The 16680-nt window shown below is 40.0% G+C and overlaps 1 protein-coding gene across 1 annotated transcript in view; it reads right to left on the reverse strand.

Annotated features, from left to right (window-relative positions):
• The window catches only part of EPHA4 (EPH receptor A4), a 137036-nt gene that overhangs the window by 19217 nt on the left and 101139 nt on the right, over window positions 1-16680 (reverse strand). The window contains exons 7-11 of the mRNA XM_081095395.1: window positions 15611-15770; window positions 14317-14428; window positions 5874-5932; window positions 3766-3879; window positions 3330-3515 (exon numbers count right to left, since the gene is read on the reverse strand). Coding sequence (XP_080951521.1) covers window positions 3330-3515; window positions 3766-3879; window positions 5874-5932; window positions 14317-14428; window positions 15611-15770 — 631 coding nt within the window. The remainder of the gene's footprint in view (window positions 1-3329; window positions 3516-3765; window positions 3880-5873; window positions 5933-14316; window positions 14429-15610; window positions 15771-16680) is intronic.

The raw sequence follows: 16680 nt of genomic DNA on the forward strand, positions 1-16680 counted from the left end.
AAATAAACTTATTCTATTTGTTTCCTTAAGCCACCAACATCAGCAACAACAAAATCACAGAAAAAGCTCATTAAATTATTTTATCCTAGACAGCACTCTTAATTCAATACTAGAACATTCTTGGTCTCCACTCCATCCTCTCTCTCTCTCTCTCTTTTTGGCAAAAAAAACCCAAAATCATGTTAAGGTTTGGGGAAATAGGGAAACACCATTTTTATTTCACTTTAGTTTTCTTTCTGAGAACCTTAGGAAATTAGAACCATTCTTTAGTTTCTTAATCACTGGCAATGGACTCAAGGTCTGAAATTCCTTTTTTCTAAAGGGGATTTGTGGAAGTAGGGAGGGAGGGAGTGCATAAATCCTCAATATTTTACTAAGGGAAGCTTTAGAGGAAAGAGAACATAAAAGATTCCCTGAGAGGAAAATAAAATGTTAGTTTGATAATAAATCAAAAATATTCACACTTTCATTGATGTAATTGTGGACTGTTTGGACTTAGGGAAAATGGGCTGGGATACGTCACTGCTGAAAAGCACCCAAAATTATTCTATACAAATACATTTCCCACCCAGAACCCCTATCAGAGTAGACTGTTCTGGTGAGGGGAAAAGGACACATCTTTGTTTCAGAGGCAACCATTTTGAAGAACAGACATTTTTAATTTCAACGAAGTACAATTTATCAATTTGTTTTTTGATTGTGTTTTTTGGCGTCCTGTCTAAGAAATCTTTCTGAAGCAAACATTTTGGATTAGAAACCAATACCCTGGAGATTTTAATTTCAAGTGATGAATGAAAGCTGGCAGAAAAAGCAGGAATCGTGGTGAAGACTGAAGGATGAGTCAAACCACTTCCAGTCTCTCCCCTTGGCTGGAGAGGGTGAGGGTGGTCCCTGTCCACCTCTCCACTCGCCATCAATTTAAACAGGAAGCTCTTAGTTCTTAGCTTCATTTACCCTCTACATCTGTGACCCCAGTCTTCCAGATAGACACAAATGCATCTAAATGAGTTTTAATTAACCTGCCTCAATCAAAAGATACTTTGTCAACTCATGAGAAAGGGTGACCCTCCTGGTGGAGCATTAACACCTACTTCCATTTCACCAGACCCTCTGGAGATGCGGGAGAAGAGAGTGGAGGATCCAAAAGACAGGGGGGTAGTGCGGAGAATTTATAGTCTCCTTGTCAATTTAAAAAGTTACTCAAGTAACTGCTGGTAATGAATTCACACTCTTCCAGGCCACCTTTTCACCCTCACACCTCCCTAGTCCGACTGTTGGCACCATCTTCACAATTTTTCTACATTCCTTTTTCTGCTTATTAACAGTATCCATTTGTCAGAATCTTTATGAGCTCTACAAGAGAAATAAAGACGAATATCTGCAGAAGCAAAGGGGCTTATAAAATTGGTCTACGCTGGGCTCATGGGCGGAAGTGGGTCCTTCTCTGGAACAGAGGGGGATGCGGGTGGCTAGGGGAGAGGTGGGGGGAGGGGACAGCGCCTCTGGTGGAAATTTTAAATCATTTTAATTCAGTGACAACTGCATTATGCAAATGCACCCAATCGTTTATAACAGTTACAGCTGTAATAGCTGTGGGTTTTAGAGGCACAGTGGGACTTTCACACAAAGATCCCCTGTTTCTTCTCTCTTCTACAGAGGTGCTGTGAAAATCACTGTCTGCCGCAGGAAAAACACCCCAAGCTGAACAGAGCCTCCTTTTGAGAAACTGGACCTGCAGAAGTATTTAGACGGAATGTTATCTTTTAATTAAAGTAGTGAAGGACTCTGGACAGCCCCTAAGGCCACAGGCAACAGAAAAATATCCTGTCTGTAAAACTAATCTTAAAAAGCAAATAGAGCTATTCTATGCTAATTATAGCTTTCACCTTAGGTGGAAAAACTGTATATCCTTCTCCCTGAAGATCCTTTTTCTGAAGAATTCTGAATATGGGGAAGATGTACTTCTTAAGATATGATAACACCAGCTAACACTTAGAGTTTGTTGTTTTTTTATGTGCCAAGCATTATGCTAACCACCCTAAATAATACATCCAAAATAACCTTGTAAGGCAAGTTCTATGTTATCTCTATTTTACAGATGAGGAAACTGAAATATGAGCAACGAGTCAAGGCCACCTGCTTAGCCAGTGTGTAAATCTTAGGTCGCTGGGCTAAACGTAGGTTTTTGAAGTGTGGTCCCAGGAACCACATGCACCTTTGGCTTATCTTACAGCTTGAAATTTGAACTCTTGGACCTCACCCCACCTGAGGACAAGGTTCAGGAAACTGATTTGACACGTTTTTCAGAATTCTGATGCATGTTTAAGTGTGGGGACCTCTGAACTAGTGTATACTTTCTCACTTTTTAGTAACTTTTTTCTCTTCTTAAAGATTTTATGCCCTGTGTCAGACCTCCCCCTTGGCCTCAGGTCTAATGTCCAATGTTTAATATTTAACCAACCCTCCCTCCTTCCCTTCACCTGTTGGAGCAGCCACTTTAGACACAATGTCTGATGATGCATTTCACAGGCACCTCGAATCAAGTAAGAGGCACCCTGGGCTTCCCGGAGCCATAGTCCCAGGCTTACAGGATCCTTGACTTGTAGGAACTGTAGGAGGTACTAAGGCTCCTGGAACAGAGCCACCTTCAGTAATAACCACTTCAGCTGCGCTGTCCATGTGGCATTTTATAAGTTGGTCTTAGCCAGCCTCACCAATGCATTCAGGGTTTGCTTTGTAAAATACATCTGTGGAGCTGTGTTGTGTTTTAACTGAAGCGTGGTTCGCAGGCTCAGGGAATGCTAATGGACTAAAAAAGGAAAGTTCAACCAGGTGTTACTGTAACTGGGTGCTGAACTGCAGCAGCCATAAATCAGGCAGAGCAGACAAGCAAATCCCCCAGCCTAATAAAGATTCCCAAGATCCACTCCCTGCATCTGGAACTGAAGCCTTGAGCACAAGGTGTGGCGAGGTTTTTGTTGTGTTTTATATGAAAAGTACTTAAAATTTATTGTGCTTACCATCTGCTTGTGCCTACCTTGTGACAGTCAGTTGGGTCTAGCAAAGATCTGAAAGATGGCAAGGCATACCAAAAATCTGCAATATTAATTTCCCTAAAATCTCACACAAGCTGCCTTGGAAAGAGTGGTATCAGCCTAAACCATAGACCCATTTAGAGCTGACTACAAGATTAATGACTTGTCCTGCACTGATTTCCTCCTATTAGCAATCAGTGGGGCTGCTCCATCTGTCATTTCCCTGGAAAGAAATGTGTGTTTAATTTGCCAGGAACTTCTAACTTGGCTTTGTAAAGGGAGTGACCCGCATACATTTGGTGACGACGCCTTCCATGTGAATTATATTCGGGTGGTCAAACTGTCCCATGATGCTGGCCTCACTCAGGAAGTCTCTCCTCTGTTTGTCTGTATAACCGGCTTTCAGCGTCTTAATGGCCACACAGATCTCTCTCTTGCCAGGCACTTTGAGACGCCCACTGCAGACTTCACCAAATTCACCTTTGGGAGAGAAAAAGAATTGACTGTGGACCAGAAACACATTCAAGATGAAAGAGTAATGGCAAACATTTGTTGAGTGCTTATTACCCGCCAGGCACAGTGTTAGTGTTTTACATAAAGCCAGGAAATGTCATGTTCACAGATATTTACATATAGACATGTACGCACGATACACCCATATGCATTTATATAATCATATATGGATATTTAATACCCACAAAGAAAATAGGTTTATTAGACAGACACTTACCAACTCCTATGACTTTTTCTATCTTAATGCAGGATGCGTCGATTTCTTTGGCAAATTCTCTAACTGCTTGGTTGGGATCCTCATATGTAAAAGGATCCACATAAGTTCTAACACCTAAGGAATAGACACATGATAGAGTGACCAAACACTTCTCAGGAGCCACTAATAAACTTAAGTCTACAAATACTTAGCACAGGGAACGTTTTCTTAGCACGATAAAACAGACTTGGTGTAGACATATGACAAAGTTTAAATTCTTACTCTGGTTGTCATTAGTGGGTAAACAAAGAATCGTTAACTACTTAAGAGGCTGCAGGTCTCCTGACTTCCTGAAATATCTTCACACTTCAAGGACAAATTTTTTTAAAAAAACAACTCATCCCAGGGAGAAAATGAGAGTTCTATAAGGAAATTGGGAATGTGTTAGCTGAATATTGTTTCCTCATCAGTTGTCCTTCTCCTACTCACCATCTCCAGCTATCCTCCTTTAGTGAGATGATAAGAACTTTCTTTTTCAACTGGCCTTGTCTACATGGTATTACCCTTTTGCCCAATATCTGGACCAACTAAATATGTGACCAACAATTAACAAAGTAAGATTAAACCTAGGTGAAAATGGACAAGAGGGATAATCTCAGCAAATTGATTTGAGAATATAGCCTCTCCATTGGATCTCCACTTTTTTTTTCTGTTTTGGGAAAAAGTAAAGACATTGAAGCTTCACCTGGAAGCTTTAGCTAAGGAAATGTAGCCTAACTGTGAATGTTTTGAATACCAGAAAGTGTAATTTAGCCATATCCCACAGCCACTTGCAAAAAAATTCAGAATGTGACCTCTGGAACCACCAGGGGATGCACTATAACTCCTGGGAACTTTCGGCTGGCATTCACACCTCTCCTTCCCCTGCCTGAGCTCCTGGGGCTTTGGGGCACTGAGAGGGTATAAGACAATGAATGTCCCAATCCCTTTGATTTTTGGGGCCGGTCAGTCTTATCCTTATCACAGAAAAATTACATTTTTGTTTTTAAAAATATATACATCGTGCAAATTAAAAAATGTTTAAGAAAACAAGGTAAATAATAAAAAGTTGTCAAGCCCTACATAGCCTTTATGACTGTAGATACTCCACCCAAGAAAATCTTTCTCAAGATTATTCTTCCTACTGCTAGCCTCTCTCTTCCTTTTACCTCCTGGCGCTGTCTAATAGGGGGCCTATTAGCCACATGTTGCTATTTAAATGTTAATTAGTTAAAATGCAATAAAATTTACAATTTACTTCCTCCTTCACACTAGGTACTTTTCAAGTATCTAACAGTACATGTGGCTGTTGGCTAACATATTGGCCAGTGCAGATGGAGAGCACTGTGCTATCATCTCAGAGTTTCTAATGAACAGTGTTCCTGAAGGGTTATCATCCTCTGTCCACTTAAGAGTCTTGTCTCTTCCTCAAGTCATTCTAGAGCCAATTCTTTGAATTTATTCATTGATCCCTTTTGGATCAAAAGAACTAAAATCCACTAAAGAAATATTGATGGTCCTGAATTCTACATATTGGGGGGAAGAGGAGGTATAGCAATTACAGCTCAATTCCTTATCCCTTCTCCAAAATTGTTACCTTCAAATGTGAAAAAAAATTTGTTACCTGTTTATTGCCACCCAACTACAAAAATGAGCCAGCTAGACCAGTGGTTGGCAAACTGCGGCCCCTTGAGTGAGGCTCTTCCACAAAATACCACATGCGGGCACGCACGTACAGTGCGATTGAAACTACGTGGCCACACTCAAGAGCCAAAGAGCCGTATGTGGCTCGCGAGCCGCAGTTTGCCGACCACTGAGCTAGACCAATACCTTTTCAGAGTGGAGGATAAAAGAAGGAAAAAGTGGGGGAAAAAGGCTCTAAAGGAATTTCCCCAACCCCCATCTTTAATCTCACTTTCAAGAATCCCCACTGACCTACTTCAGTTTGATACCCCAAAGTATATTATTCAGATAATCCTATAAAAGAAATATAATATGAACAGCTATGTGAATATTATTCAGATATTTCTAAACTGAAAACAGGAGACATGGTCTAAAACTAAAATTATTTCTAATCCAATGTTTCGTACCTTGATTCAAATGTTTCTCTTCATCTGCCTCTTGCTTGGCTTTACTGTATTTACTCCGTCTATTAAAAAATGTTAAAATAGAAAACAAATTTCAAAAGCTGAAAGAACCTAAGTTTTTGATACCATAATATGTCAAGCATTTCACAGATGAGAAAACTGGGGTTTATGGGAGTGAAGTAACAAGGTAAATAATCTGTCATCTTGTTAGTGAATCATGGTTTCCAGCACAAGTAGTCAGAGCGCAGAGCCTCTGCTCCTAACCACTATATTAAAATGAGGTGATAAAGCAAATATTTTATAAAAAATTACAACTTCAAATCCTCAAAGAAATGTCTATTATTGAAGATAGATTATAAATTTATTGGCTAAGTTCCACGTATGTATTCTAAGTTAAAATAGTTTCCATGGAAGAATGTTGCATAAATCAAATAGCAATAATGTTCAGTATGTGATAGGTAACTCATTATCATATTATATGATATTCTTAAAGCAATAGTCTTGTGGTTATTGGTTTCAGCTGCTGCATACAAAAATCCTCAATTATTAATGGAACTTTCAAGGGTAAATATTTTCTTTGTACTAGATTACATTCCTTAAGAGTTTGTAGAAAATTTGCAAAAGTGAAAATGAGAAGTTTCCATTTGTAGTCTAATTCTCTTTCCAAAAAATGGTGTATGGCCTTGCAGTTGGCATTCACTATTTTTCCAAATACCCTCTAGGAGTGAGATCGGCTTTGCTATAAAGTTTTGGGAATCAAAAATCTTTATTATATATAAAACTTAAGCCAGTAGTCTTAATACATTATATATGTACTAGAGGCCTGGTGCATGAATTCGTGCACCAGTGGGGTCCCTCGGCCTGGCCTGCAAGTATTGGGCCAAAATTTGCTCTCCAACATCCCCTGGGGATCCAGGATTGCTAGAGGGAGCAGGTCAGGCCGAGGGGCCCCACTGGTGCACGATCGGGGCTGAGGAGGAACCGCAGGAGGGCTCCAGGGCGTGTCTAACCCATCTCTCCCAGTCCCAATTGGCCGGACCCCAGCAGCAAGCTAAACCACCAGTTGAAGCATCTGCCCCCTAGTGGTCAGTGCACATCATAGTGACTGGTCGAATGGTCGAACAAACAGTCAGATACTTAGCATATTAGGCTTTTATTACATAGGATATGTGTGCATATATATGTGTATAAATATCACATAAAGAAGTTGAAAAATTAACTCAGTTGCTATTACAGATCTTTAAAGTTTGGAAAGATGAGACCAAATTAATGCATACAATGCATACATTTATGTTTCTGTCAAAAATGTCAAGTTGACATTGGAGTTTATAATCGTTTTGTATTTTCTCAGAGCTTTAAAGAGGAGATCAGTCAAGACTGTTACATATGAGGAAACTGAGGCTCTGAGGTGACAAAGGTTCCCTGCAGGCCAGTGTGGTCCTGTTGGAATCTGGTAACCAATTCCTGACTGTGACCAAGTAGAGAGGGCAGACGATCATGTAAAGGGAGAACCTATCAAGCCGGGCGAGGACAGAGGCAGCCCTGTCACGGTCACATGTTCCAGGCCGCTCACCCGCATTCCTCTCCTCATTGTCAGCAATGCAGGAGCCAGCTCCACAGTCAGCCCCTCAGAGCCAACAGATGTCCCTCAGTGTGTGTAATTCCCTTGCAAATAATAACACCTTGCACTTTTGCACTGTATTTAACGTTTCAAAGTGCTCTCATTACTCCTCCCCTAACTGTTTGCAAAGCAGGAAGCAGCTTAGTAAACAGAGACCCAGTTACGATAGTTAAGGCAAAGCATGTCTAATTCAGTCCCAAATAACAGTCTGTCTTTTTAGTTTGTAGTTCACTTTTGGAACAGTCTTCACATGTACTATTTAGTTGCATCTTCACCATAACTCTATGAGAGCAATCGGGCAGACACACACACACTCAGTCCCACTGTACCGACAAGGGAACGGGGGCAGCAGGGAAGAGATTCACCCATGACCCTCTCAGCAAGTACTGGAGTGTGTCTGCCCTGATCTGGCTCACACTTCACATACTTCTCATAGTGCAGATGAAGCTATACGATAGCATGAGAGTTAAAGATAAGTAATTTTACATTTTATTTCAGTAAATCCACTTAAATTGTATTCCACTCTGCTCTCAAAATCCACTTCTTCATCAAGGAAACCAAGCAAATTTAAGTATGCTGCAACCAAACATTCGTAAGAAAGATATAGTCCCATCCAAACCTCTCCCCACCCTTCCCCTTTTAAAGGAAACAGGAGTGTTAAGTCAGGGACCATGAAAATAACATTTCATGTCAGGGAAAATCCTCCTGGCTTCGTCCCAAGGGAGTGATAGGATCCTGCCAGCCTCAGAGATTGTATCTTATCAGAGCTCCTAAAAGCATTATCTAAAATTACAAGTGTATCTTTTAAACCACTTTAGATCTCCAATACTGATTGGAACATCTCTCCTTTAAAAAGAGGCAGGGGAGGGGAAATGCATACAGCAGGAGAGCTTTGGTACCAACTAAGCTCATAAAAACGCTGGTATGCACCTACAGAAACAAGGGGCCTCAAGCTGCCCAGGGGTGGGGTTATCTGTTTCATATCTAGCACATTCATTAAATACGTGCAAAGCCGGAGGAAATGCAAAATGGCAGGGATCATTAATTATAAGGCTGACATGTCCATCCTTTCCTCAGACTCCTAAACCTGGAGGGGGAATTAAATTAGAGGCAAAACTTCTTTACTTTGCAGTGTGACTCGGAGGAGAGGACCCTACAAAAGTACAGGGAATGCTGGAAAAGAAACACTGGAATTATTGTTCAAAGGCTAATTGTAGCCTATTAGCTTTTTAATAATACCTTGAAAACTCAAATGCCTCGGTCCTGCTCTACCTTTGTCACCTGATGACCCTTTCTCCTTGTCTCAGGGTAGGACAATGTGGCCTTTATTGTCCCAAGAAAGCAAGCCCACTGAAGCGTTTTATTGGGTCAGCCAGCCTGGAGGAAACCACAGGCTGGCTGACCCAAGATGTGCTAACTCCATACTGATCTCCGAGGCAGATCACCTGAATGGCAGAAGGAAACCTTTGTTGAAGAATTTCTAATTATTAAGATGTGGGCAAGCTGATTTAAAAAGGGCAAGGAGGGGAGTGGTTGCTTAGCAAATGCTCCAGAAGGAAACATGGTAACTTTCAACTGCAGGAGTCACAGAAAAGCGTCCCCTCTGCAGGTGAAACTTTGAAAGCCAAGGAGCTAAGCCCTCCCTCTGTCAAAGGGAGGCACAATAAGAGTATTAACAGACTTTGTTGAGGATCAGCAGGAGCCCCTGTGCTGCCCTCCCAACCAATGTGTTGTTCCTGGCACCTTGACGATCCTCAATAAAACAAACCAAACAGTGGAGGGGAGAGACCAGGGGCGCAGCTGAAACCCAGCTTTTATTAAAATACTAACTTCCCTGACCAAGTGGATGGATTTGATTGATGTGGTTCACTGTTCCAAAACTAATTAATAAAAGGTAAGTAATTTATTCAGCTAAATTGCAGATTGAAGAAGATAAGGCAAGGTCATAACTAGCTGGGTCCAGGAGAACCCTTTCTAGCATTCAGTGGCATCACTCATGATGATTCATAGACGCCATCCTACTTTATTCCCTCCCTTAAGCTGTCATTGTTCTTGAACCAAATGATGGCTAAATGTTCTTCGCAAGCAACGTTTTGAAATGGTTGGAATTGAACCGTACGTTGCAGGAAGGTCGTTTTGAGATGTTCCTGCAGTACCATCTGCCCCTGATTGTATGAATTTACATGGCTTCATCAGAGCCAATTTAGGCTACCATTTAAGTGCATTCATTCCTACGTGATCATAATATTCCAATGAGGACACCAGGGAAAGGCAGATACAGACTGAATGGTAACTGGTTTAGCACTACTTGAACAGTTGGCTTCAAAGTGGCCAATCTTAACCTTCCTAAGAAGACAAAACCAACTTGCAATGTCTGACTTTATAGTATGCATTATTAGACTTGACATTAATTCACAGATTACAACTATTACCAGCATCACTGACAGACTCTTACAATTTTGATATGATAGAACTGTCGATGTTAGCTTTTGATGTAGGTCAAATCTCCAGTTAAGAAGACATTAAAATAACCTATCTATGCCAGTATTGGAAGTCAGGAGAGATGGATTCCTGTCCGGATCAAGCAACTAACCAACTGTGTGACCTTGGTTCAGTTGATTGTTTAACCGCCTCTCTAGTCCTCAAGTTCCTGATATACGAGATGGCAGTGATAGAATTCCTCAGTTTCCTAAACAAGAAACATTGGTGTAACTCCCCCACAAATTTTGTCATAGACACTTCATTTTTTTTCTTAAAGTCAATTCACTTCTTTTTCTTAATTCAGGTAAAAGGAGTACTTTATACCCCTAATATAAATGGAAACCCAGAGTCACTTGCAATCATCAGAAGGTCAGTATCAAAGCAGCTATGCTCGATTATCAGCCAATACTTATTTCTGATCTTAGAAAAGAGTCATCCTGTGTTTTGGTCCTTTCTTAAAAGGGATTTTCATACTCGAACAATAAAGTACTATTTGGGGAAGATACACTAGCCTAAAGCAACCCAAATTAATACTATTTGTGATGCTTCTGGAAGAAACCCAATTAAATCATTAAGATAAAGGGGGGTGGAGTGTCAGAAAAATTTAACACATTTTATCATTCATCCTAAAGCTTCTGACCTCATCATTGCATTTTATAATGTCACTGTTAATAGTCTTTCCAAAAATCACTTCAAAAAGCAATAAAGTGGTTGCACTGTAGAGTTTACAAATATGTACCTATAGACAAATGGGCAAATGAGGCTGTCTGCTAAGAGAATGTGCATTTGTGGTTTGCAGTAACATTTCTAGGGATAGCATCTCATGGGGTGTACAAGAACTGCTGCACTTTATAAACAATCCAGTTAGCAAGTACAATTGTCTTCTCCAAAAAGCTGACAGAATCCTTAAAATATCACTGGATTGATGGGGATGATACTAATCAAAGACGCCTATAAAAAAGGTAAGTTAATTTGCTTAATATAATGTGGGCGGTAAAAACTTACAGCATATCGTGCTCAACGTACTTTGCATAACATATCATTTTAAATATATAAAGTTTATAAACTTAGTAGCTGGACTGTCACTAAGATCCCTAAATGTTTACACATCCAAGTTAGCCAAAAGAAAAATGTGGATCTTTTCATTAAAAAAATTGAAGCTTACTTTGGCTTGCCTAAAGCTCAGGCTTCTTAGCATAATCCCAATGTGATGAAATAAATGACACAATTACTAGTAAAAAAAAAAAAATCTAGTAAGATACCAGCTGTGAGCCTGAGGCCGTTTCCTCTTGTTAAAGGACAAATTAGCACCAAACAGACTTTCTCTTTGAGGTACTCAGACTTTCTCTCACTCACGCTGTGGGTCCCTGCCCATCTTAAAACCCTCAGATGTCATCAGCAGTGTTGGATTCAGGTGTGTGTGTGGGGGGGAATCACTCTGTAAGGGGTCTGTCTCTAGCATCCATTCTGCCATCATTATTATGTGGTTCTAAGAAGCCAGAAGCAGCCCCATCACTTTCCAGGGGAGGGAGTCTCATTGTTGCTTTCCTGGACTGCTGGCTGCAGTGTGACGAGATTACTTTGGGGGTACCATTTACCACCTTTCACTTGCACTCTCACTAAAAGCATGGGCCAGACTTTTATCCACAAGACCTGTCTTCTCTCTCTTCACCTGTTCTTGTCCCACTTCAACATTTGCCGAGGAACATGACAAAGCACACGCCTGCGTGTGAAGAAGAATCAGCTGAGTGTGCATCCGCCCCAGCAAAACCTGTCGCTACCTGGCTCCCGGCAGCCTTCCCCATGACAGCTTTATGGCCGACACTAAAGCAGAATCAATAGGAGGGCAAGGGGTTGACATTTCATTTTCTAAAAAATGATCCATTGAGGACCAATCACCAAGCAGTGTTTATCAGCCTTGGGAAGTGACATTTTTTTTTTTTTTTAATGGGGAAGAAGGGCCAGGAATCATCGCTGGGTAACTCGACAGGCTCAATTCTCTAAGGTGGGGACTCATAATTGGAAATCCAATGCATCCTGCTATCAATCCTGCCTTAAATAATAAAGTGATCAATAAAAGCCGAGAGGAAATTAAGTCATCAGGCTTGCGATGCTATTTTCTAGAGCTATGGCTTTTAATAAACTTGTCTTCCTGCATTACATTTCCCTTCCTTTTCATCCAAGCAGAAGAGCATCCAAGAGAAACTTATAATGAGGTGACTTATGACTCTGGTTTGACTGCTATATTCAGGGCAACTTAAAATATTTTTTTTAAAGGTAAATCTCCAAGAAATTTGAACTACAACTAGAAAATGCTTCCAACCAACATCAGAGAGAAGGTGGAGACACAAGGAGAGACCCACTTCCTGGAAACATGAGTTGTCTCAAATGGTTCTGAGAATCACATGGTGCTGGATTTCAATCAAATATTTTTTAGAAGTTAAGTTAATTAATAATGGTTTTCTATTTTTAGACTTTTAAACATCTACATTTTCTGATAACAGAAGTTGTTTATATATACTGTGAAATTTTCAAATGCAGAAATATGTAATAATGAAAGAAATGCTCTATAATTTTTATTCTCCCCATCTGACCTCTGTCCCACTATCAGATGAATATATATTAATGCATACCATTCCCCAAGTGTTTATATGCCTGGCAGGTATATACATCCACAAAATCAAATGGCAATGGACAAGAAAGCATGCCATCTTGATTTACTTCCAAAATCAATGCCAGGGAAGCAAAGCACACTGGAAATTCAAGTTCTGTTCAGGCCAGCTCAAATGTCCGAAGACCAAGATGTACCATCACATAGGATGGATCAGGCATGTATACATGGATATGTGCATTATAGCAACAAGGATGAGAGTTGTGGTAGATTTAACTTCTTCAGGATAGAACCAGATACTCTGATCAAACTTATCTAGTTTAGACTTTGCACCAACAAAAACTAGTAGGATGACCAATGTAGGTTCCCACACACCATGAGGAGTTGTTCTATACTATGTTAAAGTGATCAAAATTGATCTCTATATAATAGGAATTTTGGAGAGTGATATTAATAAATACATGTGACAACTGGGACCATATCCAGGCAAAGTAAGCTATATGGTCATCACCTTAATTATAATGTATTACCAAAGCGAGGGAAAGGCATGGTCACTTGCCAAGAGGCATATTTGGAAATAGCCAGAGGCATATTTGTGACATCAGTGAGATCACCAACAGAAGAGGCAGAGAGAGATAATGCCGCAGTGGCCTGAGAGCCCGGCATGGCTTCTGGGGTCCCAGAGAAGTGCTGCCACTAGGCCAGTGTCCTGATCTGGACAAGTACTACATCTTTCTGTGTATCATTTTCCTCTTCCCTAACATGAAAGGCTTATGTTTAAGAGGATCATTTTGACATTTTTAGGTTGTGCATTTTTTGTGGGTTTGTTTGTTTTCCCCAAAGCCTCACCTTGTGAAACAGTGGATGGTACGGGCATGAGATCAGAGAAGGGGCAGCTTTGCTCACAGGACATACAGAAGGCCTAGATGTGGGCACAGGTTGAAGAAGAGCAGCTGCCTGCCCCTACCACCTCTTTCCCTCCAGAGGCTCCAGGCAGTGTTAATAAGCAGATGGATGCAACAGCAATAAGAAAAACTGCTTCAAAGAGATATGCTGCCAAACCATTTTTAATTCTTTCTTTTCTAGATTGTTTTTAAAGTTTCAAGTTAGATTGTAAAGTTACAGAGACTAAGTAATTGGCTGTTTTATATTTATTTCCAAGAATAATGCTATGCCTACAATATACTCAATGGATACTGTCTGGAAATGCGGAGGCACCTACTGTGTGCCATATGATCTACTTTGTCTATCAAATGTCTCCATCAATAACTCTTTGAAGCAGATATCATTACCCTTGTTTAATAAAAGGAAAACCAAGACTCAAAGTGGTTAAGTAATTTAGCTGACAAATGGCAGAGCACAAATTTTGGTCCCAAGTTTTATAAGGCTTTCTCTTTTTTGCCTTTGGCAGTAAGTCCAAGCTTAAGAGACATATAAATGTAACACCTTACAGCTTAGAGCATCTAGAAGTCTCCCACCGGCTTGCTTTGCAGCTTGGTTTCCTGGAATTAGTTGGGTCTTTCCAGGCTCTCAACTCTGAGAGCTCCCACCAGGGTACAGTCAGCAGCTCCAGGAGGGGTGTGGGGAGATCAAAGCCAAGAGAATGGGGCTTGAGATGCAAATGTTGTGTTTATAATGCTAATCAAAGCTTCAGCTTTGTGTGGAGGGGACAAAAAGCTCCCTCATAAAAACTGGGAAGGGAGGGTGGTTCAGTGAGTGGCTTAAGTGCTTACCTCCTGCTGATGACAAAAGCTGCGATGAGAATGACCACTAGCACCACACTGCCAGCGACGGAGACCAGAAGGACTGTGGAGTTGGCCCCATCTCCGATGATCCGAGAAGGCACTGGTAAAGACAGTCACACAAGGATCACCTTTGGGAAGGTCCTAAGAGGGAGCACTTCTGACTGGGTCACAAGTTTCAAATGTCTGAAGCCATTTAGAATGCTCACAGCCTCTTTGCCCTTCGTTAAGTATTCATGCAACAGCGTTTTCCAAGGCAGCCTTAATGAGACAAGGGCATTCTTTTCATAATTGCATGAAAAAAGTCAACCAGAAGATTCTTATTAAATCCTGTGGTAAACATCACCAGGAAGGTGGGTTGTTGTTTTTTTCCTTCTTCTTCTTCTTTTCCTTTTTTCTCTTACTCCTAACTCTTACATAAAAATCTGATGCACTCCTTAGTGGGAAATTTCAGAAAGGACAAGCAATTTTGAATGTTCCTCTCCCTCCCACACCTCCCAAAACTATCAAAAACCTGCCTATTAGTGTCCAGTTGAAAGGCCACTTCCTCCTTGAGGGCTTCCAGGATAATCCCAAAGGATGTCAAACCCCTACCAATTTAATTCTGGAGTACTTTCTCCTCTGCTTTTGTTTTTGTTCTTTTTTTATTTATTTAATAATTTGTGAATATAATTACTTTCTAGAACTGATGTCAAAAATTCTACTCCACCATCTCCTTATCAACTGGGCTCAATTTTGGTTAGTTAATTATGGATGTGGAGATATCTTATGTAACCTGCTTATTGATGTGTACACCCTCTGTTAATATTTTTTACTTAATCAACCAGTTGGTCCAACTCACAATGTTGAAAGAGTTGATATATTTGTCCAAAAGGGCTTTAATACACACACGCATACAAACAAACAAACAAAAATGGTCTGACTTGATTTAAAAAGATTCCTAGAAATAAATAGGAAAGGGAAAAAAATGGCCCTTTTTCCAGTCTTCCCAGGAGGAAAATTTCCTAGCTATGCAACTCTCAATTGGTTCAGTGATCTCATTTTTCACGGTTTATAGAATGCTGGAAACAAACAAAACAGACTTTTTTTTTTCAATCACATGAAAAAACAGGTCAAATAATATTATTTTAAAATGCTCTTCTCTAAATAGCATGACGTTTTCCAAGTTACAGTCATTGTTCATTGCAACAAAACGTTTGCCTAACCAAAAATGATGTGCAACACCTTGGATTTTCCTGCAATAGGACTTGCCCTGAATGGTCAAAAGAACTTCAGAACTTCTTACCTGTGTTGGTTGTGACCTCCAGGGGCTCACTGAAATCTCCATAGCCAGCTGCTGTCCTGGCCCGGACATGGAAAACATAGGAAGTCAGAGGATTCAGACCTTTGATATCAGTGTTCCTGGCAGCTGTCCGGACAATGCGATAGCTTCGCTCATTCTGATCCTACATTGTGGAAAGATAAAATAGAAGAAGATGGCAAAAGAAATCCTCCACTTATCTAGGCACAAAATTAAAGGAGCCATGACAATCTACTCAGAAGCTGAAAGAAAATGGAGTTTGATTAACTCTCTAAACACTACATTTTCTTCAATGTTAAGAGTACTACTGTTATTTCTAGATGTTGAAAGAAATGCTGAGTTGTGTGATCATTGTTGACACTGAGCACATTCAGATCTTTACTCATGATCTTTTTTAGAAAAGACAATTAGGTGATGACTGATGGCTTTTCTCACTCCACACACAGCAATTTAACAGGAATAACTGTAAGAAAGTCCCTTGTCTTTTTCTACTTTTCTGTCTAGAAAATGTCAAAAATGTTGCAATCTGGTTTCAATGAAAAAACACACACAAAAAACCCTTCCCCTTTTTCTGCTTTTAATAAGGAAGCCAATAAATGATTATCTTTAAAAAGAGAAAACAATTGCTCATTTTTCTAGACAACTTTGAATGCAAATAGTTCCCTTCAGAATTCTGTCTTAAAGGGAGAAAAGTTATTTGTAAAAATAAGTCTTTCTATAACTTTAAGAGGCGGAAGAATGTAATTTTTCTTCCCTGGTTTTCTATTAAAAGTCATCAAAAGCCACACCTTGATTCTGAATAGCAGTGATCTACTTAAGCAGATCATCATTTCATCTTTTATGAGTCACTCTCCTGATAGAAGGTTACAGATTAGAAATAGCTGTTTTGAATTCCACTACCAGAAAGAAAACATTATAGCTACATTAGAATGCAATGTATTTTTTTCTGTTTTTGAAGATAACAACTTAATACATAAAATTCATAATTGGATTTGATTATGAAGCAAACTGCATTTGGCTTTGAGATTCACTGGTATTTCAGGATTTATAATTGG

This window comes from Myotis nattereri (assembly GCF_964212035.1).
Source record: "Myotis nattereri genome assembly, chromosome: 7".
NCBI classification, from domain to species: domain Eukaryota; kingdom Metazoa; phylum Chordata; class Mammalia; order Chiroptera; family Vespertilionidae; genus Myotis; species Myotis nattereri.